Raw genomic sequence first — 17,491 nt, 5'->3', positions numbered from 1 at the left:
GCATCAATGGAGGGAGAAACAGTTTATATTTTGAGTTGAAAGAGTCAAGTGGCTTAACAGCCTCTGTGTTCAAAGGATTATAGATGGTAGTATGGTACAGTGATTATCACTGCTGCCTTACAGTGCCAGAGACCCAGATTGGGCAACTATGGAGTTTGCACATTGTTAATGTGTCTGCATGGGTTTCCTTCAGGTGCTCCAGTTTCCCCCCACAGTCGAAAGATGTGTAGGTTAGGTGAATTGGCCGTAGTGGATTAGCAGAATAAATGTGTGAGAGTATGAAGATAGGGCCTTGATGGGGTGTTCTGTTGGAGATTCAGTAGGCCAAATGGCCTCCTTCTGCACTGTAAGGATTCTATGATTACCCTCTCTGCCATTTCTCATGATACCATCACTATACATACACCCTTCACCTGTCAGCATTCTAAAGAGACCATTCCAACCATGACACACTCTTTCATTCTCACCATCTTGTCCACTTTACACGCACCTTCCCGTGTAATACCTGCCCTTTTATCTTCTGCCTCCTCACTGTCCAAGGACTCAAAACTCTGTCCAAGTGAAACAACAATCTACCTGTAGTTTTTTTTCAGTTTGGAATACTGTCATCATCACTCATGTTGTGGTCTCCTCTGTGTTATGGAGCCCAATCACAGAATAGCCACAGGGTACCAACACTCAGTCTGTAGGTGTGACCCCAGACTTCCAGTTGCCTGCCATTTTAATTTGCCACGTTACACTCATACTCACATTTCTGTCCTTGTTTTGCTGAGTGTTCCAATGAAGCCCAAAGCAAATTCAAGGAACAGCACCTCATCTTCCAGTTAGGCACTTTACAGACTTTTGGAATCAACATTTGAGTTCAACTTTTTCAGATCATGAATGCTGTTACCTAGTTTTGATTTTTCTTCTGGCGTGTACCAGTTTGAATCTTATTCTCATATATTTCTTTGAGACAGTATTGTTCGTTATTTTTTATTCACACTTTGTACAAATGTTTTGTTTCTTTGCCACAACTGTTACCACTGCCTTTGACTTTTGTGCCTTGGCTTTTTAGAATTTAATCCTCTGACTCTCTACATTATTCCAGATCATATTTTACTTATTAATTGGCAGTGGTTTATCATTTGTGAGAGGGAATAAAGTCAGAAATGGAAACAAAAGTTCTCATCAGGGTGTAACTCCTCTTAGAAGTTGAGACATTATGTTAAATTTTACCAGTGCACTGGTTTAAAATATCCAATATTGGGTGCCAAGGACATAAATATTAGTTTTTCACTGAAAGTGCAAAATTCAATCAAATACATATTTTTACAAAAATATTTGTACTCTTTGAGAAAGCTCTATCAATTATAAGGTTGTTCTATTTAAATGTGTTCCTGCCTAACTAATTTTTTTAGCGGAGGGGGTTAATTTTTCTCACCACTCTATATCGTTTGAAAATTACAATGATGGCTTCCATTCCTGGAGTATTAGGAATACTGGCTACCTCCCTTGGTAGAGAATGCCAGTTGGAAGGCTGTCACAATTTCTTTTAATTGAGGTTTGTTTGCAACACAGGAAAAATTGGCACTGTTTATTCCTCTCTCCTAGCCCCAAACTCCCTCTCTTCCTCTGTCTCAAACCTTGCCCACAAAATCAAGGCAATGTTAAATCTCTAAGATGCTGACAAATCATGTAAACCATGAATTAGAAAGATGCATGCTTTCTATCGGTTTTGATATTTTGCCTACTCCAAATATTTCCTGTTTATTGTATCCCAAACTTATTGTACTGCTATGACACATTGACTTTTTCCTTGGCAGTGGCAAGTGCCGTGTCCCAGCATGGTGTGATCGTGTACTCTGGAGAGGTGAAAGTGTACATCAGAAAAGTTATCGAAGTCACATGGAGCTTCGAACCAGTGATCACAAGCCTGTCAGCTCACTCTTGGATGTTGGGGTATATATTGTTTATGTGTCCACTTCTCTCTCTTGTGCTACTTTTCTATTGTACATAATCTTTCCAACAATTATGCTGAAAACAAAATTGGTTAGACCTGTTCTTTCCTCTCCCACTACAATTCTATAATCTGTTCTTCCAAATCAATTCTTCTGAGTTTCATGCCACTTTCTTCCCCAGTCTTTGAATTTGATGTTAACTGATTTCTGCTTCCAGGGTTACCTTGTCTTTCCTCATACTCTTTTCAATTTTGGTGTTCAACGCATTCACCTAATGATCAAAATAGGATTAGATTAGGAATAAAGGTAGTGATCCCAGATTGAATCACCTAGAAGTGGTTGATTAAATTTAAAAAGGGATGCTGAATCCAATTTGAAAGGTTAAGACAGAATCTTCAGCACATGCAGATTTAGAATTATCAAGAAGCAATTTAGAGTAGTTCAAGTTCAATGGGTGAACACATCAGGGAGGGAAACGTATTACTTGTTTTAATTATATAAATAAGGTTATGTATAAACAGGTGGGGATGGGCATTCATTTGATTATTACATAAACAGACACTCAGGAACAGAACTGGTGGGTTATAGAGTTGAAAGTTATACATTTGTAATGTTTCTCTTTGAATAAATCCAAACTGAATAAGGATTGATTTCTGGTTGTTTTCTACACCAACTGGCCATCAGAAGTAGTCAACCTGGACTCACCCTTAAGGTTGGGATGTGCTTCAGGTCTAGTTAGTGATCAAAAATAGGAGGATGTGTCTTCAACAGAGGCAGATAAGATGACCCCAGATGTGGAGTCCTGAACTTCACCCTTATTGAAGAGTTTGAGGTTTTTGCTTTGTGTGAATGACAGCAGGGTGCAAAACTGACCATGGCACTGTAGTACAAGAGTCCAATAAAGTGGAGAGAGTGAGTATAATATTGGTAAGGGATAGAATAGTCAGGTGGATCCATGTTGGTCTCTGCAGCAGTTTGAAATGTATGTTGCCTGCCTGAACCAGAGTAAAGGGCATTTATTTGGGGCTGGAGGAGAACTTGGAATGGGAGGGGAAAATCCAGTTGTCATGCTCCAAAAAGGAACTGACAATCTATGTATAGTGAGGTTCGGTTTGAGGGTCTAGGCCAATTCATTAGCAGCAGCATCTCGAAGGTAATAATCTCTTAATTACCACCTGAGTCATTTGCAGATTGGCATATAATCAGATGGATCATGTTGTTGAATGGTTAGATTTTATTTTGATGGAGATGATAATTGCCTGACACTTAATGTTGTCCAAGCTTTTCAGACTGCTTAATTACCTGAGAAGTTGCAAATGGAAGTGAACATTTCAGTCATTATCAAACATCCCTATACCGGGCCTTATGATGGAAGGAAGGTCATTGATGAAGCAGTTGATGATAATGATTGGGCCTAGTCACTACCCTGAGGAACTCCTGCAGTCTTGCTGCTAGGCTGGTGTGATTGCCCTCCAGGAGCCAAAACCATCATCTTTTTTGCTAGGTATGACTCCAGTCAGTGATACAATGATATAAAGATAGGTAGGAGAGTAAGCTGCAAGGAGGATGCAAAGTTTGTAAAGGGATATCGATAGGTTGAGTGTGAAAGAAGATGGCAGATAGAGTGTAATGTGGGGAAATGTGAATTTATTCACTTTGATGGGAAGAACAGTAAAGCAGAATAATGGTGAGAAATTGTTAAATGGTGTTCAGAGGAAATTATATGTCCTTGTACAAAACTGTATTGTGGGTGTTCCTACAGCACATGGACTGCAGCTGTTCGAGAAGACAGCACACCACCACCTTCTCAAGGGGATACAGATGGGCAATAATTACTGGCCTAGCTAGTGATGTCCACATCCCACTAATCAATATAAAACGATGAAGTTAACATCCAGGGCAGGAAGCAATTCATAAGGCAAATGATATGTTGACCTTTATTGGAGGAGCATTGGATAACAAAACTAAGGAATTCTATTGTACAGGACTTTGATGAAAAAACACCCGGAATACTGTATAAGATTTAGTCTGTACCTAAGGAAATATGTTCTTGTCTTAGAGGCTGTGTAAAGAAGGTACAGGTAACAGACCCTTATCCCGAAGCTCTGGTGTCCCAGATTTGGGGATTTTATGGATTTTGGATTCTAGGCCTAAGCCTGGGCCTTGTAATACATAAAATAAAGCATTAAGGACAACATGGTTTTATTCAAATTACTTCCCAGAGCATCAATATTAGCCAGTTTTCAGGTCCTTCCAGATTTTAGGACGCTAGATCAGGGAATCGAGTACCTGTACAATACATTGATTCCTGGCTGAGAGGATTGTCACGGGAGGAGGGTTGAGTAGAATGAGCCAATACTGTCTGGATTTTAGACGAATGAGTGGTGATCTCAGGTTCTGAGGAGTCTTGACCAGGTAGACAATGAGAGAGTGTTTCCATGGCTGGAGAATCTAGAACTAGACAGTATGACAATACGAATAAGGGTTGGCCAATTAGCTCTGAAATGGAAGAAATTTCAGCGCTTAGAGGATTGTGAATCTTTTAAATTGTTTATTCCAGAGAAATTGTGATGCTATGTCATTTCAGGTGCATTCAATATTGAGGTAGATGGAATTAAGGTCCCTAAGATAATCAATGGATATCGGGTCCAGGTTAAAAAATGGAATTTGAGATTGAAAATTAGCCATAATCTTATTGAACGAACGACCAGTTCAAGATGCTGAACGGTTTACTGCTCCTATAGTCCAGATAGGGAATCTGTCTTGATGGGTGGACATATGAAATGCTATGACACTATTTAAAGAGCACGGGACTTCTCCCAGTGGAACCAATAGCTATCGCTCAGCTAACATTTTTTAAAAAGGCTAATTATTCAGTCATCAGGATCTCGCTATGCACCAAATTAGATGGCATTTCATATATTACGTTAACTATAATTCAGAAGTATTTGTTTGGCTGTAAGAATGTTTGGGAATATTTGGAGGGTCATTAAAAAGCAGTGTATAAATACAGGTTCTTTAAGCATGAATATAGTGTGTTGTGACCTTCCTGCAAATCTGAAGAAAGGGGGTAATTTCCCCCCGCTTTCTTTCAAAATGCTGGGCAGACTTTAAACTGGGAGAGTTTCAGATCCTTCTTTTAGACGTGTTTTCAGCATCTCCACCCCCGTACGGACTCTGCCTGCAAAATTTTGAGCAAGTGTATTCCCCAAATCAGAAGTCTGTGGGTGGACTTAACATGCTGCTGCATGTGCACATTAGCAGAAGCAGGGATCTAACAGAAAAGAGAAAGCTGTCAGGCCTCTGCTAGTGCAGGCAGCTAAAGAGCTCACCCCCCCGCGCAATCGCAGGGACCCAGGGTCCCTGCTGACTCCTCCCAACACCCAGACTAATCATGGACCTGCCACCCTTCCCCCACCAATCGCGGACCTGTTGCCCTTCCCCCACCCATCGCTGCAGAGCGACAATGGGTTCCCTCCCCTCATTAGCCCTGCCCCAGCACAGCCTGGTGGGCATTGCACAGGTGCCAGGGTGGCACTGCCAGTCTGTCTTGCCCTCAGCCTTCCCAGGTGGCCTCAATGGCCTCTGGTTCCACCAGCAAAGCCAAGTCAACTGCTCTTCATTCGTATAGAGCTTGTTGATTCCTCACCGGCAGGAACCTCTCCCAGCAAGGTCATAAAGGTGGCTGCGGACCTGGACGATTGAGTGCCAGGCTCGCTAAGCAGATGTAAGACTGTATTAAAATAAATTTATGTGCATTAACCTGCCTCTCGCCCATTTCCGGCGAGAGGCTGACTGCCAGAAATCTGGCACTCTTCAAATGGCACCAATCACACAAACCAGTGCCAATCGCGCTAAGCGCTTTGCACCCAACTTTACCACCATGTCATGCCCAAAAACGGGTGCAACGCAATGGTAAAGTCACCCCCATGTTAAAAATGTAAATATATGTAGAGTGTGTATCTAAGAGAAAGATCAGATTAACATCTTCCGTTCTGTTGTAGGTGAAAATTGTGGATGAGCAGAGGTACAAAAAGGTGTTTGAAGATATTGTTCGAGTGATGGATCGGATGGAGAATGAGTTCCTACCTTCTTTATCCCTTAGTAGAAGAGATGTAAGTGCATATCTACTAATCTTGTTTGAGCATTATCAAGCCTTTGGTCAGCTACAGTATTTTGAGCTTTTAGTATAATTGATTCTAAATGCCTGTAGCCTATGTGAAAACCTCCTTTTATTGTACATGTCTATATATGTGAATTATCTTTGCCAGTGTTGCAACTGAATGTACCAGGATTGTAGTCCTGGACCCATTAAATGTCACTCTTCATGGAAAAAGTATTCCAGGATACTTTCTTGCAACATTCAAAAATAGTAAAATGGAAACAAAATGCAGATCAGACAGCATCTGGAGAGAAAAATAGTTAACATTTCAATTCGATAACCTATTATAAGTCCATGAGGACCACTCAGATGGATTCTTTTTCTATTCTGGTTACCAGAATGCTGCTTAAATTGTTGCAGGTCAGAGCAAATGAATGAAGCTGCACGGCAACTATAATATTACCACGTTTTGTGATCTGTGCCTGGAATATTAAATGTCTATCATTCAAGTCGTCCTGCTACAGTTAAAATTACATTTCTGTTCTTTGGTCAGTGTTTCTAGGATACATAATTAGCCTGTGCCGTATTTTCTATTCATAATACTGTTTAGCATTTTGAATTAACAATGTGCCATACAGAACATCCTATAATATAAGATTCAATGAATGATGTAACGTGTTTAATAATAGTAATGGGGGAGTATATCATACAAGTAATGCTAGCATGGGAAAAATATGGTTAAGTAACAAAGATCATCTTTGGTTTAGTGACATTGCTGGAAATTTCCGTCATCCTGCATTCATTCAGGAGAGGTGTAGAGATAGCATGAAATTAGATGTGAGGGCAAATGATGTCATGCCCACCACCTTGAGACGTATAAGATGATGAATGGGATGGATAGGATAGAGGTGGAGAGACTCTTCCCGCTCAAAAAAGACAGTAGGACTAGGGGGCACAGCCTCAAGATAAAGGGGAGGCGGTTTAGAACGGAGTTGAGGAGGAACTTCTTCACTCAAAGGGTGGTGAATCTCTGGAATTCTCTGCCCGTTGAAGTGGTGGAGGCTGCCTCGCTAAATATTTTTAAGAAGCGGGTTGATGGGTTCTTGATAAGAGAGGGGATTAAGGGTTATGGGGAGAGGGCGGGAAAGTGGAACTGAGCCACGACAGATCAGCCATGATCTTATTGAATGGCGGGGCAGGCTCAAAGGGCTAGATGGCCTACTCCTGCTCCTATTTCTTATGTTCTTATGTTACCTGCTTCCACTGGTGTTTTACCAGTGATAAATTAGGTGGTGTGCAGTCCACCTGCCCTTAGGCCAATTATTTTCCTTAAGTGGCTGCTTAAGTCCCTCTTTCTGTATTTTACCTGCAGCAGGTGCCCAGGCTATATTGGCAAGGGTATCCCATGGTGACTTTTCTGTGGGCTTTAGGAGTGTTCTTCCTCACCAAGACCACTATGCCCCATAGAGCCTCACCTCCCCTATCACCTCTGCCTAACAGAACGGAATCTGGCAAGTCTACCCCACCTTCTCCAGCTTCCATCACTGGCATGTTTTGTGGACTTTTGCAATCCTAGCACTGGCAGCTATCCTTAGTGGCACTGCTGTCTCTGAAGAACTGACACCCCTCTGACTGGCAGCTTTGGAGGTGGATCATTCTGCCTGGAGGATGAGAGCCGCAAGGGTACTAATTGCCTGATCCCCATAAAAAAGCATTGCTGAGTCCAGGGTCAGTAAAGGCAGATGGCCCCAACTTCCTAAGCAGTGGGCAGGGTCACCTCCTCCCCATTAAATCCCAGCCCACGTTTTTCTGAGATATTTTTCCACAGAGGTCCCAAATAATTATTCTTACAGCAATTCAAAGTTCTCCATTATAACATTAAAAAAGACTGTCAAAATTGACTACATTAAAGGAAGTAATGTAATAAGCCATTTTAGCGGCAAAGTACTACTCATTAGGGAGCTTAGAATCAGTCTAAATTTTTCCATTTTGCAGCTTAATATGTCTGTCATTAATGAGTCAGACAAATTGTTTAACTGTGAATTGGATACTGTATCATGGAATTTGAAAATTTTCAAATACCACTTAGCATACGAAACATTAGTTTTTACAGGACATTAACGGTTTATCCTTTCAGAGCTTTATGAAAGTGGCAAAGTGAAAACAATAGCATTAGTGATTAAAAATCTACAGGTCAATTATTCCAAAATCTTCGAGATACCCTGGATAAGTATTTCTTTTTAAAACAGGCACAGGTAATTCATATATGTATTAAAAACATATTTTGGAATAATGAAGCATCATCGAAAGACAAATGTTTTATTTCCTTAACTACAGTTTACATTTGGGGACGTTAAGTTCCGGCAGCTGCAAAGGGAAAAGTTTCAGATAATTAACGATGGACAAGTGCCATGTCATTTCTCCTTCATTCCCAAACTGAATGACAGCTATTACAGCAAACAGTGGCTACGGGCAGAACCTTGTGAAGGATATCTTGAACCAAGTAAGTAAACTATGAATAACAGCCACTATTTAGTGCTCTAGTAATATAATTGTGCCCACGCAGGTCAGTGATTTCTAACAACCCAAGTTGAATTATACCTATAAATAATTTTAATGTTACCTTAGTCCCTAAACTTAAAACTTCAGTATTATTTGTAGAGGTCAGAATGAATTTATTTCTAGTTTCAATCCTAGCCTTTAGTTTCCAAATTTGTGTTATACGTGGCATTGTTGAGAAGAAGGTTTTTTAACCAGTAGTGCTTGTGGATGTTCTTTTGATCCAATTCCTGTCCCACTCCTTTGATCATTCCCCACAGCCCATCAGTTTTTTTTCCCATCATTAATATTTTAGCATCAACCTTTGGAGGAAAAAGTCTGCAAAATTTATGTTTTGACAAACGAAAACTGTTTAATTTCATGCACGGCTCATGGAGCCACAAGTTTATTTCTCAATATTACAAGGCCTTCATGTGCTTAAATTTTCAACATTTGTTCCACAAGTTGTGGATCTATTTTTTTAGCAGTGGCTATTATCTTTCTTGACTAAAAAAGTCATATCAGTCCCTCCATGACTGGGTGACACTGTTAGCACTGCTGCCTCACAGCACCAGGGACCCGGATTCGATTCATAGCTTGGGTGACTGTCTTTATAGAGTTTGCACATTCTCCCTGTGTCTGCATGCGTTTCCTCTGGGTGCTCCAGTATCAAAGAACAAAGAAAATTACAGCACAGGAACAGGCCCTTTGGCCCTCCAATCCTGCACCGACCGTGCTGCCCGACTTAACTAAAACCCCCTTCCCTTCCGGGGACCATATCCCCCTATTCCCATCCTATTCATGTACTTGTCAAGACGCCCCTTAAAAGTTACTACCATATCGACTTCCACTACCTCCCCGGCAACGAATTCCAGGCACCCGCTATTTTCTGTGTAAAAAAAAATCTGCCTCATACATTTCCTTTAAATCTTGCTCCTCGCACCTTAAACCTCCCACAGTCCAAAGATGTGCTGGTTAAGTGGATTGGCCATGCTAAATTGCCCCTTAGTGTTAAGGGGACTTGCAGAGTAAATAAATGGGGTTACGGTGGCATTGTTGTCAGTGAGGGCTCGATAGGCCAAATGGCTTCCTTCTGCACTGTAGGGATTCTATGATAATGAGCAAAACTTGACACTCAAGTCAATTGGTGAATTTTGACAATGCATCTTTCTGTGCTTGAACAGCACTACAAAATATAAATTGTTACATTCACTGAAAAGTAAAATTGACAAATTAAAATCTCATTATTTTCTAGGCTGGAACTTTCTGGCCTCCTGTGGCAAGCTTTAGGGCAACAGAGATGACCCCACACGCAGAAGGGCCACTCACCCTCCTAATGAATAAGGTGAACCCCTCACAACAGAGCTCCCAGAGTGCCCCCCGTAGCTGTACAAAGGGAGGTGGAGGAATTAGAGATCAGGTGCTTAGTAGGTATAAAAATCGTGGACTTAACAGTAGAAGATGAGGATAAAGTAATAGCGTTTGTTTCCTCACGTCACATTCTTTCACAAATCATCTTAAATCTGTGCCCTCTCATTTTTGGTCCGTTTATGAGAGAGAGCAGTTTCTCCCTGTTTACTCTGTCCAGCCCACTTATAATTTTGAACATCTCTATCTAATCTCCTCTTAGCCACCTTCTCTATGAGAGAAACAGTCCTTTATCAAAAGTACTATTGGCTGTGAAGCACTTTCAGATATCCTGAAGTTATGTTTGTTTTCCTGCGTCTTTCGTTGCACCCTTCAACACTCTGCTTCTGGCTTGTGTGATATTCCCCCTTTCATGTCCCACCTTTGGCATTAAAGGATTCAACACTCTTCCCTGCAGTTATCCTCTCAGCTCTGCTCTATAAGAATCTATATAAACTCCGCTTGGCAGGCAAACTCTATCACATTTTTGGATTTCTCACTCCGTGGCTATTCCCTACTTATTTCAGTTGTGAGTTGGGACTTCCCTTTTGAAAGTATCATATAAATACAAGTAAGCTATGGTTTAATCTAAGTGTCTATATTTAAAAAGACTTTCTGAATACTTGTAAATGTTCTCTCTCAGCTGAGTCTGTGGAGATATCACTTGAAGTTTATGTCGGCAAGGACTCGGTGACATTACTAAACTCAGCTGAAGATAAAATTGAGGACATCTTGGTTTTGCATCTGGATCGGGGGAAGGATTATTTCCTAACAATCGGTGGAAACTACTTGCCAAGCTGCTTTGGTACATCACTTGAATCACTGTGTCGAATGAAGAAGCCAATTAGGGAAGTGCCTGTCACCAAGCTTATAGACCTGGTAAGAATTTGAAATGATGTTAAGAAAAGGTTGCATTATTAGTGTTTTACAAATTTTGGGCACTGCTTCTTGCAAATCCGTCCCTCTCCACCTGTCCTGATTTAACTGAGTGACCAAATCTGCATTTACTTGTCAGACACTGATGCATTAAACAGAGACCCTTCAGCCCATCATGCTCCTGCTGGCACTTTAAAATTAGCACCATTTTCCTGCTCTGATAATCCTGCAATTTTTTTCCCCCTTCAATCCAATTATAAACTTTCTTTTCAATTTGACAACAGTGACAGCTATGACGTTAAATGAATAACCTTTGCCATAGAATCCCTAGAGTGCAGAAGGAGGCATTTGGCCCATCACATCAGCACCGCCTCTGACAGTACCTTGCCCTATCCCTATAAATCCACATATTTACCTTGCTAATCCCACCAACCTATCCATCTTGGGACACTAAGGGGCAATTTAGCATAGCCAATCAACCTAACCTACATATCTTTGGACTGAGAGGGAACTGGAGCACCCAAGAAACCCAAATAAGCAGTCACCCAAGGCTGGAATTGAGCCTGGGTCGCTAGCGCTGAGAGGTAGCAGTGCTAATCGCTGTGCCACCATCCTGGAAAACTATTGCTGATATGAGTACATTCTGTTCATTGTTTCAATGTGGCTCTATTGTTAGATACATGCAAGTGCTATTTGTTATGAAGAAATGGTTCTGCTGGTAAACGCAGCAGATTGCTGGCCTTTAGTTGTTACTAACAAACTAATGTTGAACTTCTGTTCTCATTGAGGCAATGGTGTTTCTGTGGCTTTTTAGTTACCTCTAAATAATTTGTTTAAATATAAATAATAGACATACAATGAAAATGCACATGAAATCTGCCCTAGAAGATTTTAAACCATTACTTAATTGTCTGATGATCTGAAAATGATAAGCAACTGTACAAGTTAAAAGATATGATTTTTGCAAAATTACCCTCCGTTCTTCTCTTTTGTACTGGGTGAGTGTGTGCCTATCGGGGGATCAATAGCAGAGAGTACTATTACTGGAGAAACTTATTTGGGAGCACAAGCATATTTAGGTGGATGAGTTACTTCTATTGCATTTACATTGTGTGCTCTGTATATGCCACTGTTTACTTGTATCCTGGAATGTTTGCCTTGGGATTTTTCCTTTCTTGTTGTATCTTCGCCAACAGCCACTATGATAACATTCATCCAGTTTTACAGTTCGGAACTGTTGCAAGTTTTAGTTTATTAGCAATGATGTTCTAGCTCCAATCAGATAGTGTGTTAGTTTAAATACTGGCTTTTCTGTGTTCAGATCTGGCCAGAATGATTGTCTACTTTTTGCTAACAGCCCACATGAAATCTGTGTGTGTGTATGTATAATATATAAGAAATATGGACCCATGTCATAAAACTACCCAAAATACAGCATTAATTGTCATTATTTTGATAATCCTAATCAAAGGGGAATGGTGTTGTTGGTTTCAAGGAAGTTAGTGTGGGAAACTGGAAAATGTCTGATACAACAGGGAATAGACTAGGGTGAGAGTACATTGCAGAAAGATATTTATTGAGTCTATTGTTCTATATCTGATCTGAAAGTATTAGCTGTTAACACCCTGTGCCTAAAATGAAGGATATTTGATTCTCTAGCATTCGAATCCCTTGTCTTGATTAGCACAAAAAAGTAAAAAATATAAAGCTCATCTTTTTACGCTAATTTAGTCACTTGAGGTTAAGGATGGTTGGTGCACGTTAGTGGAAAATGTCACATTGATACAATAGGAAGTACGTTTTTGAGGTTGCGGCTGGATTATGTTTTTGGAACAGAATAAAGGAAGCTTTATCCTAAATCTTCCTTTCCTCTATCTGACTAAGAGTATTTTATTATCACACACAAAATCTTTTCAAAAATTCTCACATTTCCCACTTGCTGAATTATACTTCCTCAGGTTCACTCTTTTTTTTACAAAGTGCGTATTTTGAAAGTCAACACTCCAAGGAAAAGTAGTAATTATAGTTATGCTTATCACAATTCTTTGAATCTGCACAAATTTTTCAGAAATCTTTCTCTGGCTGATGCTGTTTTTCTCTTTCTATCTCTTGTGCTGTGTTCAGGATGATGACCGCATGTTACAGAAGGTAATGGTACACTTGGAAAGCATTAGACTAATACTGATTGATTACATCTAATCCTTTCTAAATATTTCACAGATTTTGAAGGTTAGAACTATTCTGAGTCTCCCCAATGACCTTGGATATAAAGTCACTGGTGTGCTACTGAACCACATAAACCAGAAAATGCCAGATTTGATTTCCAAACTGATTGAGTTATCCAATTACATTTGATCTACCGCTATTGGTCTCTACACCCTGGATAATAAGGTTTAACTACAAATAGGACCCCTGTTTTTTCATCATGACCCAGAGATACTTGTTAGAAAGTGCACAAAGAATGATGTGAGTTGAAAAGAAATTTTACCACCGTGACAAAAAGGGCCTTACGACTCTTCCTCCAAGTAGTGAGCTAAGACTGGCACTTTCCTTCCTTTTCCCCAAGTTAAATTGAGTAGCGAGTAATTCTGGCACTTGAAATGAAAATGTCTTGGTTGGAAAACCAACACTTAAATTGTTAGATGTGATTACATTTTAAATAAAATAACATTGCTGGGTCAGAAATGCCAGTAAAGAAAGTAGGTTTTTACTGCTGTCTTAAGGAACATTCTGTTAAAGAGGTTGGAAGATTTTTCCTCCTCCTCCTCCCTGCCTCCATGGATTGAGGTTGCTTGAGTATTGGTATCTCATTGAAATGACCATTCACTTATGAATTCTGTAGAGTCCTACAGAGTATCTAGTGACTGACTGCTTGACCTTGCAGTGCACTGCATCTGAATCCAGTTCTATTGTTGCCCAAACTCTGGGGGCGATTCTCCCAATATTGCTGAATTGATGAGAAAACTAGTCTAGATTATGACTGTTTTTTCATTACAACTTCAGACTGAATCTTCCCACTCTGTGCAATGCAGAGGCCACAATTGTAAATCTCATTAAAAACCTTGGGGGGGCAGGCCTATTCACACTGGAGTCTGACAGCTCTGGAACTCTGTGCATGTGCAGTGGCCACAATCTATCAGTCTCACTATTTGCTGGCCAGCTCGATCGTTGGGCAGCCGGGGACCCTCGCAGTGCTGCCCCTCCGGCTCCCTCTCCCTTATCACGACCTGATTATGGCCCTAATGCCCAGTCCTCTGCACCCAGCAGTGGTAATAACCCCACCCTCCTCATCCCGGCAGACTTCTACCATCCCCCCCTCCAGCCAGGAGGCAGACCAGCTCGCCCCGATCCCTGGCCCCCCTCCAGCCCAGATCAATGCTGCCTGCAGAGTGGCAGCAAAACCCCACCCCCACCCTGATCCTAAATCGTGCCCACAATAGGCCCTGCCCCTTGGCACTGTCTGATGCCTGGTGGGCAATGCCAAGGTGCCATGGGCATTTCCCCTTGGGCAATGCTGGGGGCACAGGCTGGCATGCCAGGGTGCCCATGCCAAGCAGTCACCACCCCCAGCCACCCACTCCCTTCATTCCAGTGGGGTCTCCTGTTAGTTCCCCAAACATGAGGAGCTACTCTAAACCCCAACTGAGTGAAATACTCCTGGTGGGGTGGGAGATGCTATTGGGCCCGGCACAGAACTTGCAGAGGCCACAATCGTGAATCTCATTAAAAACCCGGGGGGGGGGGGGGGGGGGGGGGTGGTGGGGGCAGGGTCTATTGCTACAATGACATTTAAACTACATTTAAAATACATTTTAAAAAATTTAAATCATTTACCTCTCTCCCTGCTGGTTTCCAGTATGGTCCCAGCTGTGGTTGTTCTCTGGCTGTGGGAGATCCGCATGTGTCAGGAACACATGCGTGAATCCCTCAAAATGGCAATTCTCCCAAGCCAACGTGCCAAAAAAAGTGTCATCAGGATGGGAGAATCGCTCCCTGTGCGTACACAGCAATCACTGAAGAACAAGAATGATTGAACAACCTGGTTGAATTATTTTACCACATTCCTCCACAGCCTGGAGACATTGAAATCAACTACGTTGTCCCAATTGATGTCCTGTCTGAAATGAGCTATCTCAGCATTAAACTTGTTGTCTTCAATATTAAAATAGGGAGCCTTTGACCCAGACCATTGGAGGCACCTCCTAGGTGTCACCTCAATATAACATAAAAGGTTCAGTATTGATGCCTGCCAAACTATCTTCCTGGAGCACTTTTGGTGAATGTAATCCATCAGTAGTTTAAAAAAGGACCCACGGATATTTCATGGCACAAATACACTGTTGCATTTTTTTTCTTGTGTGATTTTTAAAATATAGTACTGGCGCCTTAAGAAATCCAAGAGAGGCTGACTGACTTCGAGTTTTCAAATCTTACCCTGCTATCAACTAACATTTATGGATTGATCTTGCTGTTTTTTGAACTAAAACTAATTCATAATCTGAAGTATCTGTAGGCTGGTGAACCAAGTGATCTGTTAACATTCACAGGAACGTTTTTACTCCTCAGGTACTCTTTGTGCAGAACTGCAATGCTCAGTTAGCATATCTACGCTACTTATACTGTTAAGTGTAGAAATTTGCAGAACCTGCCACAGCATATGGTCCAAAATTGCTTTAATCATGATACAAATCTAGTTCCATATCAATCTAATTAAATATTCTTATTTGCAATGATGTGGCCTGCTGAGAAGCTATCTCAAATTGCAGCTGTCTTTTGGGGCATTTTTCTAGGGCAAATAGGAATGCAAGTGAAAATAGCAAACCTTACAAAGTATCGATGGATAAATATTAAATTGAAAAACATTAGTTGCTGGTTACAGGTTAAAGCTTATGCAAGTAGACAGACAATTGTAAAATACATAATCCTTAAATTTTCACAGCATTCCTGAATACAAGTCAGAGTTATTTGTGGTATGGCACAGAGGAGACCATTTGGCCCATTAAGTCCATGCTTGCTCTCTATGGAACAATCCAGTCATTCCCATTCTCCTGCTTTATCACAGAGCTGTGCAAGTTTATTTACTAATAGTGCACATCCAGTTTCCTTTTGAGATCATTGATGGTCCCTGCTTCCATAACTCTGCTGAGCAGCAAGTTCCAGGTCAGTACCACTTGCTGCATTGGAATGTTCTTCATTGTGTTCTCCCTGCATCTTCTGCCCAAAACCTTAAATTGGTCTTTCTTCGTCCTTCTACCCATCAGCTAATGGGAACAATTTTGTTTTGTCTACCTTGTCCAAATCTCTCATAATCTTGTGCACTTCCACCAATTTCCTTTGCTCCAACGAGAACACCTTTAACCTAATTATGTACCTAAAATCTCACCTCGTTGGAACCATTCTGGCTAATCACCTCTGATAATCTCCTCTGCACCCCCTCAAGGACCCTCATATCCTTCCTAAAATGTGTTGTCTAGAACTGGCTGCAATACCCTAGTTGCGCTTTTAACAGAGCTTTATAAAGGCTCAGCTTAATTAGACAAATTGTATACAGAATACCTCTGTTTATGAAGCCCAAGGTTCCATATGCTTTGCTAACCACACTGTCGAAACATTCTTCAGCCTTCAAAGATCAATGCATGTGCACCCACAGGCACACCCCATCTGTTCTGACAAATATATCACCTCATACATACCTCATAAATTCTGTCTGCCGCTTGCCTGCCCTTCTGCTAACCAATCTGTGTCCTGATGCAGTTGATTAATATCATCCTCGCTGTTTGTCACTCACCCAATTTTGATATAATTGGCAACTTCTGACATTTTATTCTGTATTCCAACATCCAAGTCATTTATGCATCACGAAAAAGCCAAATTAGTTTGCTTAAATATGAAATCTGTGGAATGTTTTGCTATGTTTTTGCTCCTTTTCATGTCACTCTTAATGCTGGTGAGAATTCTCTTCTGACCTAAAGGCAACGTCAGCAATTGTGAATGAGGTAATAAAAGATTGTATAAGTTAACAGAATATTGAACTGTCAGGGCTGAATAACATACTTATATAGCTGTGACTTTAACATTCTTGGAAATAATAGACTAGAATTGACACCTTTCAAGGTGCAGCAAAATGAAACCTGTTGCTATCTCTTGGCAAATGCTGTATTTTTGCATCATTAATGAGCAATGTTCTATTTGTAGCTTTTGCTGATTTTATTTAGCTAAAATTTGCTGACTTCTCTGTTCATGTTTTATTTTCCTCTGATATTCATTTTTTTTGCTATTACTGTTTCTCTGATCTTTAACAATCCAACCTTTCCATTTATTATATCCAAAATGCTTTCTTTTCCTGCACTGCATCTCTGTTAACAGTGCTTGTAGAATACCTTTACATATTAACACACATAGTGAGCACATTGAGATGAGTCCTGATGGAATGACTACTTTTCAACTATGTAAGTGATATTTGTCTCCAGCTTCCAACAAAATGTTGACTTTTTTCTCCTAGTGTTACCTATGTTTGAAAAAAAAACTGAAATATTTCTACAAATGTTTTCATAAATTGAAAACTGAAATTTGAAGATTTTAATACATTTTAGCTCTTTAAGATATGTTGTACAACTATGCAGTATAA

The 17,491-nt window shown here is 40.7% G+C and overlaps 1 protein-coding gene across 3 annotated transcripts in view; it reads left to right on the top strand.

Moving 5' to 3' along the window:
• ocrl (OCRL inositol polyphosphate-5-phosphatase) overlaps nucleotides 1-17,491 on the top strand; it is a 105,594-nt gene that overhangs the window by 72,054 nt on the left and 16,049 nt on the right. For 2 of the 3 annotated variants that reach the window (XM_080187588.1, XM_080187590.1), the window contains 5 exons: nucleotides 1,806-1,941; nucleotides 5,945-6,055; nucleotides 8,380-8,545; nucleotides 10,631-10,866; nucleotides 12,988-13,011. In XM_080187588.1, the coding sequence (XP_080043714.1) occupies nucleotides 1,806-1,941; nucleotides 5,945-6,055; nucleotides 8,380-8,545; nucleotides 10,631-10,866; nucleotides 12,988-13,011 (673 nt within the window). The remainder of the gene's footprint in view (nucleotides 1-1,805; nucleotides 1,942-5,944; nucleotides 6,056-8,379; nucleotides 8,546-10,630; nucleotides 10,867-12,987; nucleotides 13,012-17,491) is intronic. The other variant, XM_080187589.1, reaches the window with a different exon arrangement.

The sequence above is a fragment of the Carcharhinus amblyrhynchos genome, chromosome 4 (assembly GCF_965287045.1).
Source record: "Carcharhinus amblyrhynchos chromosome 4, sCarAmb.v2.hapA, whole genome shotgun sequence".
Classification (NCBI taxonomy): Eukaryota; Metazoa; Chordata; class Chondrichthyes; order Carcharhiniformes; family Carcharhinidae; genus Carcharhinus; species Carcharhinus amblyrhynchos.
This window is presented reverse-complemented; position numbering and strand designations above follow the sequence as displayed.